General features: G+C 45.6%; 1 protein-coding gene across 3 annotated transcripts in view; it reads left to right on the forward strand.

The window, feature by feature from the left end:
- Positions 1 to 14613: 14613 nt before the first annotated feature.
- Positions 14614 to 22439, forward strand: part of Mfhas1 (multifunctional ROCO family signaling regulator 1) — an 88440-nt gene continuing 80614 nt past the window's right edge. For all 3 annotated transcript variants that reach the window (XM_004666927.3, XM_045158813.1, XR_006638929.1), the window contains exon 1: positions 14614 to 17599. In XM_004666927.3, the coding sequence (XP_004666984.1) occupies positions 14614 to 17599 (2986 nt within the window). The remainder of the gene's footprint in view (positions 17600 to 22439) is intronic.

Genomic DNA, 22439 nt, shown 5'->3' on the forward strand with positions numbered 1-22439 from the left:
CAGGAAAGAGGGGGTTTCCTTGTGAACGTATTTCCTCTCAAACAGTCATAAATTGAAATATAGAAGCATAGCATTTGAGTGGGTTTTTTGTGACTGCTTTTCCAAATATATATATATGTATATTGTTACATGCATTTTTTCTGAGATCAAAGTTTTGATGACAAAGGTAATACCTAATGTAGAAAATTTGGAAGGTACAAAAGGAACCAAATCAAACTGATATACTTCCAGTATGCAGAAATAGCAACTGGCATTTGAAGCTTATATTTTCATGCCTTTTTCTATGGATATGGCACACATAATTGCATATTTGCCAACTTTATATCAAAATAGAACTATGCTTTATATGAAACACTGTATTTTGGTATTGTTAGCAAATGTCACAGTGTCATTTTAAAAATTTTATTAAATTTTCTTAGAAAATAATTTCAGTTTTCATGTGGTGCTGAGATAGAACTTTCTGTTTGCAAATCATGCATACTGATTTATATTCTAAGTCCCCAGAAAACAATTCTATCATATATACATGTCAACATTTACTTAGCCATGACTTTACTGTCAGAAGTGTGTGGTGTTTCCATTCTTTTCCACTGACATTTCTTGAATGTGAATCATCTCTAGCATTCCAGAACCACTTCCAGGAATAGAAGTTTGTGTTTCTTCAAGATTTTTACTATACATTATTAAATGTTACATATAAGGCTGTATTAATTTTATATTTCTCTTTTGCAATATATGAAAATGCCTTCTTTCCCTATTCTCTTATGAATATTGGATGTTTAAAAATTGATGCCAATTTGTTAGACTACACATGGCCTTTGATATGGGTTGTGTGTGTCCTGTGGATTCATGTGATGGGAGCTTGGATCCGTGTGGTCATGTTAAGAGGTGGTGAATCTTTAAGAGGGTCTACCTTGTGGGGGATCTTTACATCATCCCACAGTACCGATCTTGGAGAGGATTATAGTAGTTCCTATAGGACTCTGAATTAGTCTCGTGAGAGATTGTTACAGGAGCCCAAGCTTGCTGGGTCTAGTGGTATGGCCCACAATCCCAGATATTTGGAAAGCTAAGGTAAGAACATGTACGTTCAAGGCATACTCGGGTATAGACTGAGATCAAGACCAACCTGGGCAATGTAGTGAGATCCTGTCTTAATCTGATTTATTGTTTCATTTTGAGATAAGTTTTCATGTAGCTCAGGCTAGCCTCAAATTCTCTATGTAGTTGAGGGTAACCTTGAATTCCTGATCTTCTTGCCTTCATCACCTGAGTGTTAGGATTACAGGCCATATGCCACCACATCTAGTTCATGCAGTGCTGATTATTGAATCCAGAGCCTCACACATGCTTGGCAAGTAAGATTCTGTCTTGTTACTAACACTGCATTAATATCATATTAGTACTTTACTCTATTAACTGAGCTACATCCTCACATCTGTCTCAAAATGAATACATATGGTATATACATGCCCACTAATATATTTCTACTTCTATATATGTATATACCTTCTCTGTCCTCTCTCTCTCTCTCTCTCTCTCTCTCTCTCTCTCTCTCTCTCTTTCTCTCTGTGTGTACACAGACACACACACATGATTAGGAATATAGCTCAGTAATAGAGAGCTTGCCAAGCATGTGTGAGTTCTGGGTTCAGTCCCCAGAACCACAAAAATTACACATAAGCAAAGGGGAAAGAACAAATCTGGCCATCCCCTGGATGCTTAGCTTCTTGTTTCACATTGTGATTGCTCTTTTTAGTACATGTTTCTACCACTGTAATGCCATTTACTCTCTGGTCTGCATCACAGCTGAACTGATATCAGTACATGCACTTGAACGTTTAGAACTGTGGGCTACACAAACCTCTTTTCTTTAAAAAGTACTTCAGGTGTTTCACTGGAGTAACAGGAAATGGTGAACTAATAAAAGAGTCAATAATAATAAAAAAATCAAATTTAAGATTATCTTCTATATGGAAGTAAATAATCAAAGTATGATTCTCTGCTCTTTTCCTATATTTACTATTTGCATTTCTTCTAATGTAAAATGCTTGTCTATTGTTTACTATGGTATTTATTTTTATAAGTTGATTTGTAGCCATTCCTTATTTGTTTTGAATATAAATTCCATCACATGCATTGAAAATATCTTCTCTACTGTTTTCTGCATTTCTGATGGCATGTTTCCCTCAACCCCGTCATGAAATGCCCTGTAAGCTGATTGAAGCTGAATAGCTTTACAAGAGTACAGGCCTCCAGCATGTTTATGGAATGATAGAATGGACTGGAGAGGGTTTGTGTCAGTATTTGGGGAATTGAAGTTCTCTGGATTTGCTCAAATACTCCCATTCCAATTGCCTAGATTATACATTTTTACAACAATGGCTCCAACGTTAGTTTCAAAAATGTCTCAGCACAGAATCTGATGGCTACTAAGACACATGATTAATGACCTTTGAGATGGTTTTCTACTTGAGGCAAACATAGGCTGATGGCTGTGATCAGAACGGTTTCTCATGCAGACATGAATTCTTCTGACTTCTTTGGATGAGGAAGCTGTGACCTGAGCCTTTGTCCTCTTACTCTTTATTCACTTAGTTGAAAGATCACAAGAAGTGCACACACTCCAGTATACTGTTCTTGGAAGACTACCCACTTCGCATGGCATCTATTTTGACACAGATGTTTGCTTTGACGGACTGCGACTTGCAAACTCACTTCCAGATCAAATTTACTCTGTTAAGATTCTTTTATCTTTAAAGAACAGAAACCAATTCATACGCAGTTTAGCAAAAGTGAGAGGGTTATTATAGTTTTAGGGCATGCATATAGCTAGTATATAGGAATCAGTTAAGAAATCAGCCCCCCCCCAGATGCTGTCTTTCCTATCTATTACTATTTTACATGAGCTTTTTAAAAATTTCCCCATGTAATGGCTTCCTGGTTTGCTTTTCATTTTTCCTTCCCTCCTGCCCTCTCTTCTTCCTTTCTTCTTTATTTGTCTCATTATTTAACCCTGAATGACCTGGAACTCCCCTATACAGCCTCACCTGGTCTGCAACTATGGTAGTCCAGGCTGACCTAGAACTTGCTACGTAGTCTAGCCCCGACTGGCCTGGAAGTTGTGGTGATCCTCATGCCTCTGCTTCCAGAGTGCTAGGCTTACAGACACCTGTTGTCATGCCCAGCCCCAGTTTTCCTCCTTGCTGGGCTGGTTTTCCTGTTCTGTCTCTTCACTAGCATGGAGATGGATGCTCATGGCCTTACATGTCCTGGAGTCTCAGAAAGCCTACCAGACTACTCCCAATCTCACATCCAAATGGGAAAGCAACTTTGGTTCAATTTCAATTAGGTGCCAACCTCAGGTCTAATTAAGTGGGGATATGAGGCCATATGGGACAAATGGCTTCCCAGCAGACAGGTAACAGCTCAAGGAGCCACTGTGAATTTACACAGACACCACAGCATCATACTGTGTTTAAAAAAAGAAACATGTCCTATGTAATCTCTGTCAGTTTTTTTTTTAATTTTTATTTATTTATTTGAGAGTGATAGACAGAGAGAGAAAGAGGCAGAGAGAGAGAGAGGAGAGTGGACGCACCAGGGCTTCCAGCCACTGCAAACGAACTCGACGCATGCACCCCCTTGTGCATCTGGCTAACGTGGGTCCTGGGGAGTCGAGCCTTGAACCGGGGTCCTTAGGCTTCACAGGCAAGTGCTCAACCACTAAGCCATCTCTCCAGCCCATCTCTGTCAGTTTTTTTTTTAATTTTTTTTTCTAATTTATTTATTTATTTGAGAGCAACAGACACAGAGAGAAAGACAGATAGAGGGAGAGAGAGAGAATGGGTGCGCCAGGGCTTCCAGCCTCTGCAAACGAACTCCAGATGCGTGTGCCCCCTTGTGCATCTGGCTAACGTGGGACCTGGGGAACCGAGCCTCGAACCGGGGTCCTTAGGCTTCACAGGCAAGCGCTTAACCGCTAAGCCATCTCTCATCTCTGTCAGTTTTAATGTCATGTACAAGGAGATTAAAAAATAAACTAGAACTGCTCATTTACAGATTATCTGCAAGAGAACAAACACTGAAAATTTAGAGAAAAACAAGAGTGTAGTTCCAGGTAAATGTGGCTGTTCTGCAAAGACATGGTCTCTGACATGGTAGCAACCAGCACTGGAGTGTGTGATTATGTCTAGGGAATTATGGGGCCCAAACTGCTAGGACAAGGACAAGCCTCCTATAATCTATTCAGTTAATCCTGGAGCATATTTTTGCTTACTTTGTATACTTGCTAAAGGATATTAAAGTAAGACAAACTCAGGAATAATAATAAACATAATATTTCATATTAGAATAAATCCTCAATACATTAATATCCCAAGTATAGTTTTTTAAATGTAAATTAAACAATATAAGTGCATTCAAGAAGCAATAAGACAATACAACAATATTCCTTTACAGAGGAAGGGAAGGTCTTCCTCAAATTGTTCTTTAGAGCATAAACAATTACTGTTGTTCAAGAACAAAGAAAGCAAAGGAGGTGCTGGCTAACGACCTTATCTACACCTCCAGCCACTCCGCTCTGAGCATTTTGAAGCAGTCTATTTTTAACTTACTAAAGGACCACTGTGTTTGAAGAGTGTCTTAATAAACAGCAGATAAGTGTATTATTTTTTTCAAGTATACTATTTTTATATCTCATTAAGGGGAATAAAGATAAGTCTTTTCATGTTATCTTGCATTAGGGCACCTTAGAAGAGATGCTATCTAAATATTTGCTGTCTTAAAAACAAGAAAGTGCAACCAACCAGGATGCTTATCTAAGGCATCCCATGGGTTGCTAATATTTACATGTCATTATGTCAAAGGATTTCACCACTTCATAGAATAAAGATAAGGACTTAAGAGTTAGGGTTCTGTTTTATAGAACAGTAAACAGTGATTACTTTCTGTGAGCATTCCTGGCTGTGTGCTTCCTCACTGAGGACTGAACGTGCCAGCTGGTTTGTGCTCCTGCCTCTCAGTGCCTTTTCCACCACGAATGACTGTATCCCCTTGAACTGTAAGCCGTAAGAAGCACTTCCTCCAATAAAAAAAGGAGTTCTGTTTGCTATAAGTGTGAGGTTGAGAAGACCAAAAGTGGCTACTTTGGTTTAATTGTGCTTTTTTTTCCAAAAAAATTTTTTTTTGAGGTAAGGTCTTACTCTAGCTCAGATTGACCCGGAACTCACTGTGTAGCCAGGCTGGCGTTGAACTCGTGGTGATCCTCCTATCTCAGCCTCCCTGAGGCCTTAAATCATTTGTCTTATGATCATCAGTTCTCATTAAAAATTCCATTCAAATCACTAAAACCCCACTGCCAGGCCTGCAAGTTTCCCATAACACACAAGCCACCCTTGAGAGAGTGTGTGGAAGCTGGAACCACAAGGGCTTTTCTGGCCTTGCTCCACCTAAGCAAGGGTATGGGGGGGCATTTTGCAAAGGTGTCATGGAGTGGCTCCTATACAGCATCAGGCACAAAGAAGACTGGAGTGCCTCTCCCTGGACCCATTCTCTCTATTCCTTCCTTCTGGATGGCCTCCATTTCACAGGGCCAGGTATGTCACATTTGTCATAACTATTTCACACATGATAGCCATTTATCTCTCTGTGGGCCAGTTTTCCTTCCTTTTTTTCCTCAAAAAGAGCATGTCTTCCCTAGGGTTGGGATTTTGGATGGTGGGTAGTGGCATAAGGTGTGGTGGAGGGCATGCTTACGTTCCCCAGAGAGTGTCTGGGAATTTCTGGTGACATGCTGGTAAGTCCTTTGGCTTTTAGTGGAATAAACTGGCTCCTGCAAAGTATGTTCAGCTGAAAGTACTTTCAACGGATGCTAAAAATACATTGCAGTTTATCTTCCTCAGTGGGGAGCCTATGCGGTCCTACTTGACCTGGAAGCAAAAGAAAGCCAATGTTCAATTTAATGCTGCCCATTCCAAGATAAACTCGTTTTCTGTAGACCAAGGGGAAAAATAAACAACAAGCATATTGGTACCATTTGTGTTTGCTTTCTGGAGGAGCCAGAGTCTGCATGTATGTTTTATGTTGTTTGCAGTCTCAAGCTTCTTCGACGTCACTGATAGGAACAGGCTTGCGTTTGTAGGCACATGCTCTACCACTGAGCTACACTCCCATGGGGCTTGCATTTGAACTGGATGGCCCATCCAAGGCAGATTTATTAAATTTGGGAAAGAAAGAATGAGGTTTACAATCTTTTGTAACCCAAGAAAAAGATGTCAGATTTTCTGTGTCTTTAATCTCTGCTTGATAGATTAGTCTCTTAAAAAAATGTTCTTATCAAAATAGAGTCTGAAACACTTTTTAATTAAGTACACATTTTTGTAGACACAGGCATTAAATCCTTTTTGTATAGAGAGAATCAAAGAACAACAGTACAGAGGTTGTGTTCATTTCCTGCAGTAACATTAGCTGCAGATGTTAAGCTAGATCTTGTCATTTGCAAACACTATTGGTTTAGAGCTACTGATTGCCCAAAGTGACATTCTTTGATTTTGCAAGACCAAAGTTCAAGTTCTCCTGAAGTGGGTGTCAGCTCTGTCCCACCTGCATCATTGCTCTACAACTTAAAAAAACAAAAAAACAAGCCGGGCGTGGTGGTGCACGCCTTTAATCCCAGCACTCGGGAGGCAGAGGTAGGAGGATCGCCTAGAGTTCGAGGCCACCCTGAGACTACATAGTGAATTCCAGGTCAGCCTGAGCCAGAGTGAGACCCTACCTAGAAAAACCAAACCAAAACAAAACAAAAAAACAAACAAACAAACAAAACTTCCTGGAAACTTGGAGTGGTCATCTCCACCTTCCCAAACCAGCACCAACACCATTGAGCCCAGACACATGAATTCTGCACTCTGCCTTGAGTCTGGGCTCTACATGGGAAAGCTTTACTTTCATTTTACCTACAAACAGGATAATAATGAAACCTACTAATGTAGGATTTGGGGTCCAGTGAGGGAATAAATCCCATAAAGATGAAGATATTCTGGGCCCATGAACCCTAACTTTTGGGTCCTTATCCAAATTAGCAAAGAATTGAAATCATGGACTCTGAGAAGGGTAAATTATAAATCATAAAGTTTATTTTAGGGAAAGTTAGGAACCAAGGGGAAGGCCAAGGTAAAAATATTCTCCCCCTTATATGTCTGGCTGGGATTGGGGAGGGAGATGGAGAATATCTCCCTCACATAAGCAAAAGTCTGGCCACACACACACACACACACATAGACACACACACACACACACACACACACACACGCACACACAAAGCAGGAGAGCCCAAGCCATAAGATGCCCCTCACATGTGGTGCCAGAAAAGACTGAGAGAGAAAATGACTCAGAGCTTAGAGAGAGACAGACATGCAGCAAAGCAAGGAAATACCGCCAAACATGGCAGGAAAGTGCACTAACAAAAAGAACCCTCCCCTCCCAGACTGGGAAAGGGGAGAGACATATAAACACTGGTGTCCTGAAGGGTCTAGAAGATGCAGAAGGCCAAGAAGGACTGACACACATGGTTAGGCTCCTTTATGTGGGTCAGACATCCAGTTAGCATGAGCCTTATCACCAGGCTCAGACGCATAAGGGAGGGAGACCTGACTGGGTGGTGTACTCAAGGAGCCCACTGCGGAGCAACCAGCTCACTGAGGTGTGCTAAACTTGAAGAGGCAGAAGCTGCTGCTGGGCAGTGTTGCTTGAAGCCATCTTGGATGAGACAGGGACAGATGCCAGGGTTTGCAAGGTGGTATCACCATGGGCCTCTGTCCCTGAATAACTGTCTATAAAAAAGCTGTCTTATTCCTATTCTCTTTCACTAGTACTCAGCAAGGCTGTGACTATTAAAGAAGCCCATGGCATGAAAAGCACACAGCCTTGGGGACATGGAAAAATCATAGCACAAGTCAGCTATGGTGACTGGCAGCTACTGTCAGATATTGAGGTCAGGGAGCACCAGACCCAGAGTTTAGAAGGCACAATCTGTAAAGTCTTCCCTGGCTAAACTTTTTGATGTCAATTAATAATATTTTATACTTCTGATTACTGTGCGTGAATTGTACATAGTAGTGGGTTCCCTGTGTGAGCTTGGTATGTGCACACATTGGATACTGATCAGGTCCAGCCTCCTTTTACACATTCTACTACTAAGCAGGATTTCACATTCAGGCTGATATCTTTTACCTTTGACAGATGTGCAAGAACAGACAACAGTTGACTTTTTCTGTTTGGCTTGTTTCAATTAATGCAGTGCCCTCTGGTTCTGCCCATTTGGCTGTAAATGATGGGATTTCCATCTTTAGGGCTGAATAATCTTCCATTGTGTGTATATGCCACATTTTATTTATCCATTCATCTGTGGATGACCACCTACACTGATTCTATTTCTCAAGTATTGTGAATAGGATTGCAATAAACATGGCATGCTGATGTCAGTGTTTCAGGCTTTTTTTTCTAATCCTCCTCTTTGGAACAAGCCCCAGCCTTCATCCCTGTCTTTTCCTCTTCTGTTTCCCTTTGAGTCTTTCCTCATCTGTAAAGTCAGAACAAGCAGGGCACGGCCTAATTAAAATCAAGGAAGTCAGGTCGTTTTGGTGTCATCTTTAGCCAGGTAGTTATTTAGCCAAAGCAAAATATTGGCCAGAGCTAAAATTCCAAGAGGAGAACGATGGGAAGCTCTTGTTTTCCACAATAAAGACAGCAGTACTCAACCTGCCCAGAATTCAAGGAGAGTCCAAGTTTGTCTTTTCTTGCAGTGTTGTAAGCCAGGCCTGGTTTTCATTTGCGCTGCAGGGTCCATTGATTGCCAAACTTTCTTTCAAGACCAGACAGGTAGCTTCTCTATGCTGAAGTCAGAATCTCCAGCCATAAATGTCTTCTCTTCTAAGCCAGAAAGCGGCTAAGTAAAATGACAGCAGAACTTTGTGGAACGTCTAAAGCAGCTGAAGCAAGTCAAAGCTGCGTTTCTGGGACACTGTCCTCCTGGAATCCTGAAGTGGGAGAGATAAAGGGCTCCTTTGAGAGCAGGTCGGTGGAATGGCTGCATTTGTTTCCTAGGATTGCCCCGGTTTTAAGTAGAGAATGTCTCTCACCCTGGGAAGCCTCTCATGGGACACTGATTTACTGACAAAATTAAAATTTCACAGAAAAGAGTATTTATGTAATTTTTAGAATTATCCCTCTTTAGTATAGGTAGAATAAAGTAGAAAAAGCATAGTGACTAAGTTCTTTCATAAGCAGCTGTCCAAATCCAGGCAAATCCTGGCCAATTTACCCCTATGGTTACTGTGGTCATTTGGTAGCACTTATTCTAATTGCAAACTTGATCCCTAGAAGGAGATAATTATCTGTACAGGGTTCTTTTTGAAAACTCAAACTGTAATATGATACCAAACATCCTACCAACCAAGAAAGAATGCAGTCTTCAAAGGAAGTGCACCATTTCCAATGATGAGTAGTCATGGAAGAGGGGGAAAGCTGAGGTGACCTTTAAGAGACTAAGGCTGGTGACACCATGGGATGGCAGCCAGATTGCTAGGGAGGAAACGGGACCATGAGAGGAATCAGACTACCCTAGAGCATGTATTTAGGATTCTGGACAGGGAAGGAAAGTAAGGCAATGAGACTCAGCCAGGCATTAGCAAGGCTAAGACAGAACTGTGTCAAAAGGGAGGGGAGTTGAGTACATTAAAAATGGAGCAAAAGAAGCCAGGGAGGAAACTTACTCAGAGCTAGCTTCTGGGAAGGATAAGAGCAAAGCAGCCCACCCCTCTTCAGACTGATGTTGACAGATATATAATGGAGGACTCCTATCTGGGTGCTCAGGACACTCCTCTCTCCCTAGTCACATCTTTTAAGGTACACAAACACACACACACACACACACACACACACACTCCATCCCTAATAGGACCATGTGCCCTACAGAGGATCCTGACTCTGGAACAAAGTCACTGTGCATGAGCTGTTATTGTAACCATACAGCAGTAGCTCAAGGGACAATAGTGTAAGGGCAAGAAAAAGCAGGATACATTAACAGGACTAAATTTGAAAGGCTTTGGAAAGTTAATGAATTAGATCCACAACATTGACTAAACATCCAAAGCAAGAAAAACTCCGGTTAACCAGAGTCCATGTTCGCCAAACCGAGATGATGGTTTCCTTTTGTTTTGGGAAAAGCTGACTAATTGTGAGACCTGGGGAAAGAGTTGCAGGGGAAGTCCATGTGCCACATGCCTAATTATAACCCATGTAGCTCCTGGTCATCCTAAGCTGAGCTCCACCAGCAGTGAGGACCCTTGTGGACATGCAGATACTATTGAAACTCAACCCTAGAGATGAGCAGCAAATCCTTGTGAACCACTGTGAAGCACTGCCTCGTCTTCTCTGGATTAGTCATTTTTCTGTTACTTTAGCATACAGTTGCTATTATCAACTTATAAGGAGAAAAGATTGATTTTGGCAAAGTCCACAATGGATTGCACTCTGTTTTGGGGCCCTTGTCAGGCAGGATGTCATGGTGGGAACAGTGGTAGAGCAAGCTACTCATTCTCCTGGCAGCTAGTAGGTGACTGAAAGAGGAAGGTATAGTGTCCAGCTGTCTGCTTCAAGAGAACCCCTTCTAATGACCCAATTTTTTTCCTCACTAGCCCCTCTCATCTCTTAATGCTCCTTTCACCTCCCAACAAAGCCATGCTAGGGTCTAAGCTTTCAATACATGGGCCATTCCATATCCAAAGAACAGCATGTTCCAACCAGGTTGAAGACTGTATCATTCACCTTTTCATTGCTGTAGTGAAACAGCTGACAAACATCTGTTAAGGGGCTGGAGAGATGGCTTAGTGGTTAAGGCATTGCCTACAAAGCCTAATGACCTGGATCATTAAATAAAGCCACATTCACAGTGGCGCATGTACCTGGAGTTTGTTTGCAGTGACTAGAGACTCTGGCATGCTCATTCTCTCTATCTCTCTCTGCTTACAAATAAATTTTTAAAAATCAGTTAACAGCTGAGCGTGGTGGCACACGCCTTTAATCCCAGCACTCGGGAGGCAGAGGTAGAAGGATTGCCATGAGTTTGAGGCCACCCTGAGACTACATAGTGAATTCCAGGTCAGCCTGAGCTAGAGTGAGACCCTACCTCGAAAAAACAACAACAACAAAAATCAGTTAAGAGAGGCAGGGTTTATTTCAGCTTAGCAGTTTCAGGTTATATTCCATTGTGGTAGGGAAGGCATGGTAGCAGGAGCTTGGGGCTGCTGGTCGCATTCAGCACAGTGCAGAAACAGAATGAGGAATGCTGGTGCTTAGACATCTCTCCTTTTTATACCACCCAGGATCCCACCCATAGCTAAAGTGGGTCTTACCACCTCAATTTATCTAATCAGTGGCATGCCCAGAGGCCAACATTATCCCTCAAGGTGAGTTTAAGTCCTGTCAAATTGACCATCAATATAAGACATCACAAAGGCTCTTTACAGTTGGAATTTAAGGTCTTTCATACCTACAGTTTCTAGAAGTGTGGGGGGGGATATACCCTTGTCTCATCAGAAACTTAACCTCATGTAATACAGTATAATTACAGTATAGATTAGCCAAGTACGGTGCAATGTTAAATACCCTGGTTCAACTTTCTATATGTTAGTAAACATACTTTCAAGAACTCTTTTCTTGTTCTTGGTTTTGGAAACAGGGTCTCATTCTGTAGCCCAGGTTGGCTGCAAATACATGAATCACTTGCCTCAGCCTCCTAAGTGTTCAGATGTCAGGAGTGCACCACCCCTCAGGGCTTTAAAGTATTCATGAATAGGCTTTCTTATCAGGCTTCCTCATTATTAATTTTGACCATGGAAGAAAATTTGCCCAGCATACATGAGACCCTGGGTTCAATCCTCAACACTGGAAAAAAAATTGAGTCTACCAAATAGTTTTCAAGACTTTGTAAAGAATTAGCACTTTGCAGCAGAGAGACTCTGAAAGAGCAGTTCCTTTTGGACAAACTTGTTTCACACAAGCTGGGGGGAAGGAAGGGTGAGGCACTCTAGGGCTGAGAGGCCTCAGATCCCAAGGTATTCTCTCTGGTCCTACCCAGCTCTTTATCAGATAAGCAAAGTTATTGAATTATCTAATGGCAAAGGGAGAAGGGTGTTCTAAAGGCATTGCAAATGGAGGCACACTGGTTTTCGTATGGCCTCAAAAGGGCAACAGCTTAGCAAGTGTTATTTAAATGCAATCAAACCACTTTAAGACCAAAGCTTAGCCATTAAGACGGAGCATAGAGCTGACACCTGCTCCAGCTCCTTCCCCAGGCTGAGCTTTACTGTCCCAAAAGATTCGGGGACCTGGCTCAAAACATCATGGTGTGGGGGTACACCTGAGGGGACCACCCCGCTGGAAGAGTTAGCAAACCTGGCTATACTGTTTATGGGTAGGTCAGGAAGTCACCTATCTCACCTTTGGACTCCTTTCCTATTTGTGGGGGAAAAGACGTCATCCTGAATGACCTATACCTGATCATGTCCAATTCTGACCACCTTTGGGAGACCGTAGGGAAGAGGGAGAGGAGAGGTTATCTGTGAGCAATTTAATTCCCCAGGAAGTCCTTCAGAGTGAACATAGATAAACTTAGGCTATCAAATTATCCATTTCACCTGAGGTGTCCGAAATTCCAACCTAACCTGGGGAGTACCCTAGTTACAGATGCATGAACAGGGCTTGATAGCCATCACCTAATGGATTTCGTATCACTCTCTCTTTGAAGAAACAAATACATTGAGTATGGTCCTCAAATAACTACATGTATGGAGTAAAGCCATAATGTGTTAAGCTGTGCATGTAATCAATTAAACTCAGATCCCCACTCCTGCAAACGATGCGATGCGTGGTTTTCTTTCTTTCTTTCTTTCTTTCTTTCTTTCTTTCTTTCTTTCTTTCTTTCTTTCTTTCCCTTCCTCCCTCCCTCCCTCCCTCCCTCCCTCTCTCTCTCTCTCTCTCTCTCTCTCTCTTTCTTCTTTCTTTCTTTCTTTCTTTCTTTCTTTCTTTCTTTCTTTCTTTCTTTCTTTCTTTCTTTCTTTCTTTCTATTTGAGGTAGGGTCTCACTCTGGCCCCAGGCTGATCTGGAAGTCACTATGTAGTTCCACTCTGGCCTCGAACTCACAGCGATCCTCCAATTTCTGCTTTCCTGAGTGCTGGGATTAAAGGAGTGAGCCTCCATGCCCGGTTTGCAATTTGTGAATTGACCAACTGTGAGGGAGTGATAGTGGCGATACCTAGAATTTTGACAGGTCTCAACGGCTTTGAAACGATCTGAAATTATTTACTGTAGGTATGATCTCAAAGAAATTTTCACAGTGGAAACACAACCTGAGATAAGCAGTCGATTTTGGCTGGAACACCAGCCATTTTCTTGCACCTATAGAGCAACAAGTACTTTATTGTTGAGGATGCAGTATTTGTCCCATGTGGCCGTGAAGATAAATTCAATACCCCAGAGAAAACACCTCGCATTGTCTCCACTTGAACCACCCATACCAGGATGGAGAGGTGCTTGCTCAAACCAGAGCAGCTGAAAAGCAGGGTTTAGTTTGTCTAGCACAAAGTACAGCCTCAAATATTTATCACACACAGCAGGCAGAATGGCTGGCTGCTTTCTCCATTGTCTTCTGGTTTAAGCACCCTGTCCTCCACGCTCCTGCAGGGACACCGGGTTCCTTAACCGGGCGCACGATGGGGACCTGAAAGAATGAGTAAGAGAGGCTAGCTGATGCTGCCTCACGTTAGGGATGAGAAAGAAATCCTTGGAAACCTCGGGCCAACAAAGCGCCAGAAGAGGCGAGTCCACCGCCGCAGAGACAGCCGCAGGCCCCGACCCGCGGCGGGGAACCGGCGGCCCGGCGCGGCCCATTTTGCGGACTTGACCGCGGCCGGACGCCGGGAACCCCGCAACCGGCGCTCGCGGCCCCGCAGCTCCCGCCCCCGCCCCGGGGCGGTGCCGGGAACACGCAGCGCCTCCGCCGGTCACGTGGGGGCCGCTCGGCCGGCGCTCCCTCCCTCTCTCCCAGCGCCGGGGACGCGGAGACAAGGAGACGCCGCCGCCGCTCCCCGTGCCCGCCGCCCCCCGTGCTCGCGGCGGCCCGGGCCCGGCGCCCGCAGCATGCCCGCCGCGGGGCCGAGCGCCGCCCTCCTCCCGGAGCTCGCGGAGGCGACGCCGCTGCCGGCCGCGGGGCCGCGGCTGCGAGGGTAGCGGGGCGCCGCGGGGCGGGCGGAGCTGGAGGAGGAGCAGGCATCCTCGGGCGGGCGGCGGCCCTGCGGCCCGGCGCGCCCCCGGCCCCGGACGGAGCTCGGAGAATGCGAGCTGCCCTGCGCGCCGGCCGCAGCCTCGCTCCGCGCCGCGTGCTCGGCCACTCCCAGAGCTGCTCGCGGCGCCGCCGCCGGCCGCCCAGGGGTGCGGGCCCGGGAGGAGCGGGGGCCTGCGGGCCGCGGGGACGGGAGCCGGAGCGGGCGCCGCGCGGCATGCGGCTGCGGGCTCCCGTGCCGGCGTGAGGGCGTCGGCCCCGGGGCCCCACCATGGCTGGCATGGACAGTGGCAACCTGAAGACGGTGAGGCTGTGGCGGGACGCCGCCCTGCGCGCCAGGAAGCTGCGGAGCAACCTGCGCCAGCTCACCCTCAGCTGCTCGGGGGCCGGAGCCGAGCCGCTGGAGTCTCCGGACACCCCTCAGCTCGTGCTGCCCGCCAACATCGGGGACATTGAGGTGCTGAACCTGGGGAACAACGGTCTGGAGGAGGTGCCCGAAGGGCTGGGCTCGGCTCTGGGCAGCCTGCGCGTCTTGGTCCTGCGCAGGAACCGCTTTGCTCGGCTGCCTCCCCCCGTGGCCGAGCTCGGCCACCACCTCACCGAGCTGGATGTGAGCCACAACCGGCTGGCTGTCTTGGGCGCCGAGGTGGTGAGCGCCCTGAGGGAGCTGCGCAAACTCAACGTGAGCCACAACCAGCTGCCCGCGCTGCCCGCCCAGCTGGGCGCCCTCGCCCACCTGGAGGAGCTGGATGTCAGCTTCAACCGGCTGGCGCACCTGCCCGACTCCCTCTCCTGCCTGTACCGCCTGCGAACCCTGGACGTGGACCACAACCAGCTCACGGCCTTCCCCAGGCAGCTGCTGCAGCTGGCGGCCCTGGAGGAGCTGGACGTGTCCAGCAACCGGATGCGAGGCCTACCTGAGGATATCAGTGCCCTGCGTGCCCTCAAGATCCTGTGGCTGAGCGGGGCCGAGCTTGGCACCCTGCCCGACGGCTTCTGCGAGCTGGCTAGTTTGGAGAGCCTCATGCTAGACAATAACGGGCTGCAGGCTTTGCCCGCCCATTTCAGCCGCCTGCAAAGGCTCAAGATGCTCAACCTCTCTTCCAACCTTTTTGAGGAGTTTCCTGCCGCGTTGCTGCCCCTGGCTGGTCTGGAGGAGCTCTATCTTAGTCGAAACCAGCTCACCTCAGTGCCATCCCTTATCTCAGGGCTGGGCCGGCTTCTCACCCTGTGGCTAGATAATAACCGCATCCGCTACCTGCCCGACTCCATTGTGGAGCTGACGGGCCTGGAGGAGCTGGTACTGCAAGGCAACCAGATAGCCGTGCTGCCTGACAACTTTGGCCAGCTCTCTCGGGTGGGCCTGTGGAAGATCAAGGACAACCCACTGATCCAGCCACCCTACGAAGTCTGCATGAAGGGGATCCCCTACATCGCAGCCTACCAGAAGGAGCTGGCTCATTCCCAGCCCGCTGTGCAGCCCCGCCTCAAGCTGCTCCTGATGGGTCACAAGGCTGCAGGAAAGACCCTGCTCCGCCACTGCCTCACTGAGGAGAGAGTGGAAGAAGGGCAAGCAGTAGGGGACATGGAGAAGAGCTACCCACCTTCTCCTTCTTCTGGGAGCAAGGGCATCGAGGTGACCAGCTGGACCGCGGATGCTTCCCGGGGTCTGCGGTTCATTGTGTATGACCTAGCTGGTGATGAGAGCTATGAGGTGATCCAGCCCTTCTTCCTCTCCCCCGGGGCCTTGTATGTGCTCGTGGTTAATTTGGCCACCTATGAACCACGGCGCTTTCCCACCACGGTGGGCTCCTTCTTGCATCGAGTCGGGGCGCGGGTCCCTCATGCTGTGGTGTGCATTGTGGGCACACACGCAGACCTGTGTGGGGAGCGGGAGCTAGAGGAGAAGTGTCTGGATATCCACCGCCAGATCGCCCTGCAGGAGAAGCACGATGCAGAGGGCCTGAGCCGGCTAGCCCAGGTAGTGGACGAAGCCCTGGCACGGGACTTTGAGCTGCGCTCTGCCAGCCCCCATGCAGCCTATTACGGTGTTTCAGACAAAAACCTTCGGAGGCGCAAGGCCCACTTTCAATACCTGCTCAACCACAGGCTGCAAATCCTCTCCCCAGTGTTGCCTGTTAGCTGCAGGGATCCCCGCCAATTGCAACGCCTTCGGGACAAGCTGCTCTCTGTAGCTGAGCACCGAGAAATCTTCCCCAACCTACACAGAGTCCTTCCTCGATCCTGGCAGGTGCTGGAGGAACTGCATTTCCAGCCACCTCAGGCACAACGACTTTGGCTAAGCTGGTGGGACTCTGCACGCCTGGGCCTGCAGGCGGGTCTGACCGAGGACCGACTGCAGAGTGCCCTTTCCTACCTGCACGAGAGCGGCAAGCTGCTCTACTTTGAGGACAGCCCGGCCCTCAAGGAGCACGTCTTCCACAACCTCACCCGCCTCATTGACATCCTCAATGTCTTTTTCCAGAGGGATGCTTCTTTGCTGCTTCATAAACTGCTCCTGGGGACCAGTGGAGAGGGCGAGGGGGAGGGGGAAAGCTTTCCTGCTTTGGTGGTGCCCACCCCAGGCCAGGACCTGCTCCGGGCCACCCAGCTCCATCATTATGTGGAGGGTTTTCTGCTGCATGGGCTCCTGCCAGCCCATGTCATTCGGTTGCTGCTTAAGCCTCATGTCCAGGCCCAGCAGGACTTGCAGCTGCTGCTGGAGCTGCTGGAGAAGATGGGACTCTGTTACTGCCTCAATAAACCTAAGGGCAAGCCTTTGAATGGGTCCACTGCTTGGTACAAGTTCCCATGCTATGTGCAGAATGAGGTGCCACATGCAGAGGCCTGGATTAATGGGACTAATCTAGCTGGACAGTCTTTTGTGGCCGAGCAGTTGCAGATCGAATATAGTTTCCCTTTTACCTTTCCACCTGGGTTGTTTGCACGCTACAGTGTCCAGATCAATAGCCACGTGGTCCACAGGTCAGATGGTAAATTTCAGATCTTTGCATATAGAGGGAAAGTTCCTGTGGTGGTGAGTTACAGACCTGCCAAGGGGATCCTGCATCCAGACACCCTGTCCATTGCCAGCCATGCGTCGTTACCAAATATATGGACCGCATGGCAAGCCATCACTCCCTTGGTAGAAGAACTGAATGTCCTACTTCAAGAATGGCCTGGACTGCACTACACCGTGCACATCCTCTGTTCTAAGTGCCTTAAGAGAGGGTCGCCCAATCCACATGCTTTCCCAGGTAAGGAGAAGGTCATGGCTCTTCTGTAGTTTGGGTTGGAGGCCTGTTTCTCATTTGGAAAAATGTTTATGGAACCTCCCAGGTTTCCCAGGAATGCTTTTCAGAGAAATTAGAAGGAGATTTTGGGACAAGCCAAAGCAATATGAAACAGGTGTGAGTGTCTCTTATAGGAAGATTTGGGCTTTGGGAGTCAGTGTGTTTCCTATTCTCCTTTTCCTTCTTAAACCAGCCATGGTTAGTAGAAGGAAGAGTCAGGTGGTTGAGCCGAAGCTGGTATGAGCATGACATTAGCCACTTGCTGAGCCCTGGCTACCATGCGTATAAGACACCTGTCAAAGAGAAAAGTCTGAGTTGTGTAGAGGTCATGTTCCTTTGTTTGAATTCCCAGCATTATCACATCAAAGTTAAGGCTCATTTTTCCTTAGAAATTCCAGTGTTCTGTAATTGGAGTGAGGGATGGATGAGTTAAGAATGAACACTTCATACTGTAATGCATGACTGAATACTGATCTTGCTGTTTTTCCTGGCTCACTCCAGGGCATGAGAGAGAGAGAGGGAGGGAGAGAGAGAGAGGGAGAGAGAGGGATAGATATGGGGATGACACACCTTGGAGGGGAGTTTCCTCTGGTGTTTCCTCAGAATTTTAGCTTTATAGACATTATAAATAAGGTTCCTGGTAAGTGGGGCTTTCTGACAATGGTTTGTAAGTTATGGAAGGGAGCCTGAAAAAAAAAAAAAAAAAAACCTCAAAAACTAAAAACTGTCATCTGGTGAAAGTTTCTTTTTTCATTTGTATACCGTTTTGTGCAACTAAGACAATTACAGGCCTAGTTGGGATGTTTTAAATTGTTTTTAAAATATTTTATTTTTAGAGAAATTTAAAGTTTAGCAGAACTGAACAGAAGGAATGAATTAGGTCATTCCATATAACTAACTGACAATCTATCTATCTATCTATCTGTCAGTCATCTATCTCCTTACCCCCTGTGGTCACCCTACAAGAGAGTGCCTGAGCCTGCATGATATTTACCACACACAGTTTTCAGATTACATCTGCATTCACTCAGGGCATGTGTCTTCGTGTGGCTTTGGGCAAATGTGTAATGACATGGGTCCACCATTGTTGTGTCATCGAGAGTAGTCTCAGTACCCACAGAAATTCTCTGTGTGCCCCTCTGTAACTGTCCTCTTCTCCCCAACCCTGGCAGACTTTGATCTTTTTATTGTCTCAGTTTTGGCTATTCCCTGTCTGGGATTGTTTGGGTTTTGATCCTGGTAAATTAGTATTCACAAGTCTTTAGCTGGGAACCACTTCCTCATCCTTTGCAGTTTAACAGCTGACTAGTGTGGCGCACGTTGCAAGTGTTCTGAGCACAAACCCTGCAGCCCTGATGTCAAGTGCTTTCCCACCCAGGCCCCTTACCACCGTGCTCCACTGAGGGGTGATGAAACAGAAGCCTGAATGCACTCTGATCCTTGTCCCGGCTTGAGTGCCAACAAGAATACAGCTTGTAACCGTATCAGGAAGGAACAGGATACCAATATTTCCGAAGGCAATTAATTATCTTCCCTTTGCCCTAGATCTAGACTGAGTTTAATTCATGAGTTTGAGAAAAGCCACCATATTCAGTTACCAGCCAACCTAGCCATCCATTCTGTATGATTATCTGGTATCTTGTCATAGACCCGGTCTCAGAGGATGCCTCGGTGTGTTTTATATTTGCCATTGTATTTTCTTCATGGAAGTAAAACACTTGTCTATCATGTCTCAAAGTTGTATAGAATGACTGGGAGTCACAGGCTACTCTATTGAAGGAGCTCCCTCAAACCAGTTCTTAGTCCAGAGATGGAGTGTGAGTTACCAACAGAGGGAAGGGCATCAGTGATTGAACAAGGAAGGTTCTGGGCTGGGGAATGCCATTCACATTCAGAAGTAAACATCAAGGTTGGAGGTTTTTTCCCCTTAGCTCTGCTGGGTTTTAATTTTTAACCGTCATCCCTTGCACAAACAAGCTGGCAGTGAGATGCAGAAAGAAGCCCATCCCTTGTTTGCTCATTTGCTTTCAAAATGAGGCACAGCTGGTGGGCAAGCCAGGCTGCAAGGAAGTTTCACTGTTCAATGTGAGAGACAAAAATGGGTGAAAGAGTTAAAGATCTTACATACTGAGGAGAAGTAAGCCATCAGATGATTTTCTATAGTAGAGAGTGTTTCCATATTATTTGTGATCAGAAATACTGTATTTTTATTTGCTTAGGCTTACTTTTTTTAAAATAAGTATCAAGGGCTCAAACTAGTGGGAAAAGGTGATAATATTATATTCTAATGTATATTGTGGAGACAAGGAAAGAACATGTTTCACTTTTCTTTTGCACTACCCATCATTTATTAGTAGTTGTCACAATAGTGAAAGATTAGGTAAGAATAAAAATAACATCTAGGTTATATAGGAATAGTTATAATGGATGTTCAGTTATTAGGGCAGATATTACAAGAATATTTACTGAAAAAAAATTTTTTTTGGTTTTTCAAGGTAGGGTCTCACTCTAGTCCAGGCTGATCTGGAACTCACTATATATTCTCAGGGTGGCCTTGAACTCATGGCGATCATCCTACCTCTGCCTCCCAAGTGCTGGGATTAAAGGCATGTGCCACCATGCCTGGCTCCTGAAATTTTTATGATTTCAGTTCAACAGAAATTGAGTAGTTTGGTTGTCTTTTATGTTTTTACTAAGTCATTTTGCTTGAGGACAAAAAAATTGGTCACTTAGTGTTTTATTTAATTAAACTATCAAGTTCTCTTGTAAACTATGATTTTATATACCTTGGGGAAAAAAAACCCTGGATTTTATGGTGTTGTCAACTTTGGACTATTACAGAAGAATAGCAATCACTGTGGTGCCTGATACTATACAGAAGAGATGTAAAAGTTGTATTTACACCTTTTAAAATGCTTTTATGTGAAAAGTCCATTTTGACCCTGTCCTCCTGAATTTTTTGGCTTGCACTGTATTTATGTACTTGGCTGAATGATGTGTCATGCTAGATTTCTCTAATTTTAATTTTGGAAACACAATGTTTTGGAAACTCTTAGCCAGCAACTATTGCTTTTAAAAGTTCTTGTAGAAAAGACCTAGCACATTGTCAAAGAGATTGCTTTATTTAAGACAGTGGGCTGAGAGACAGGCGATCCTTTGGGAGAGTGAAGAGAGGTCTATATTGATATTTAAATGTCACTGTGAAAATCTACCATGTTTTCCATAGGTACTGATCTGCCTGTTCCTCACCAGTAATTGGTCCTGTGTTCGTATTCCCAGAGTGTATTCTTGCTGTGGGATATTTATTTATGACTTTATTTTCTTCTATCAGTATGACATTTAAACCAGAATGTTTGGGGACTCCTGAGTTGGGTGATGCATTAAGTAGGACTTTGAGACTAGAACATGTGCCTGCAGCAAGACTGTAGTACTTGTATGCTCGTTTCAACAACTGAACCACTGTGATGTGAAAGAGTGTGTCTTAGTGAGTCCAATGTACTAGGGATTTGAGTTTTTACTAAGTATCCTACCCTCCAAACTATGCAAGGTTATTTTCAAGACTAAGGAGAAAACAACCCCAATCTGGCAGCAAGTTAGTTCTGTGGTTTTCTTTATGTCTGACCTCTTACCCAGTGTCTTGCTATGGCTCTGGACAGGAGTCTTTCCCCCATCTTGATTTTTTGTACATGACATGCACCTGTCTCATCAGTGTATTTTGTCTTAAGGCAGGGTGGTGGTGGATGTGCCTGTGTCCTAATATCTCTTTGATCTGGTTGTTCACCTGCTTCCTGTAAGCGGAAGACCTGCTGGAGAATGAGAAGTGTCTCAGGGAGACTCTCAGATGTTTGCTGAGTACTTGTTTGGCCTTTGATGAGAAGTGCCCTTTCTTCTTGGCTGTAACCCCAGCAGATCGCAGGTGGTGCTGTGATGATTATGTTGCCTTCTTTGCCTTCTCCCTCACATGTTCTTCCCTCCATTCCTCCCCTCCCTCCCCTCCATGCCTGGTGTGCTGCTCTTGTCTTTGAATAGGTCCTTCATTTTGACCACTGGAGCAAGGCAGAATTCTCCCTTTATTATATCTAAGTTTGGAATTTGAGCATGGCCTAGTTGTTTGGATTGAATCAGTCATTGTTTTAATTTCACCAAGGTTCTTCAATATTATTTTAGTTGAGCTCTATGAATGCTGATGCCCCTTGGCTTCTATTTTTATAAACAGGCCTCTTTGATCTTCCTAGGACCTTTGTTTCACCTAAAAGGAAGAAATACTGTGTAGACTAGAATGCAAAGACTGGAAAAGTCTGGGGAGTGTTCGAATTATTTTCCACTGAATGGACCTTTTCCTTAAATTCTCAGATAGAGTCTCAACTCCATCCCCGCTCAGCTGGTTGAGAATTTCCTAGAGAAAGGTTTGTTAATGCAGTTATATTCATGGCCTTCTGCAGCTGCTCCTCTCACTTCCCAGCAAGCCTTGTCTGTTTTACTATCTTAACACGCTGACACCGTGTACTCTCAGGACTGTTTAGGGGATCTGGTGAGGGAATGTTCTAGTGTCAGAGGTATCTAACTCTTTGTTTTTGTTTTTCAAGGTAGGGTTTCACTCTAGCCAAGGCTGACCTGGAATTCACTATATAATCTCAGGGTGACCTCGAACTCGTGGCAATCCACCTACCTCTGCCTCCTGAGTGCTGGGATTAAAGGTGTGCGCCACCACGTCCAGTTGTATCTAACCCTTTGGCTTCCCACATTACCACCTACAGACTTCATGTTCAAGAACTGTGCAGCTGAGTTAAAAAAAATAGGATAG

This window comes from Jaculus jaculus, chromosome 9 (assembly GCF_020740685.1).
Source record: "Jaculus jaculus isolate mJacJac1 chromosome 9, mJacJac1.mat.Y.cur, whole genome shotgun sequence".
Lineage (NCBI taxonomy): Eukaryota > Metazoa > Chordata > Mammalia > Rodentia > Dipodidae > Jaculus > Jaculus jaculus.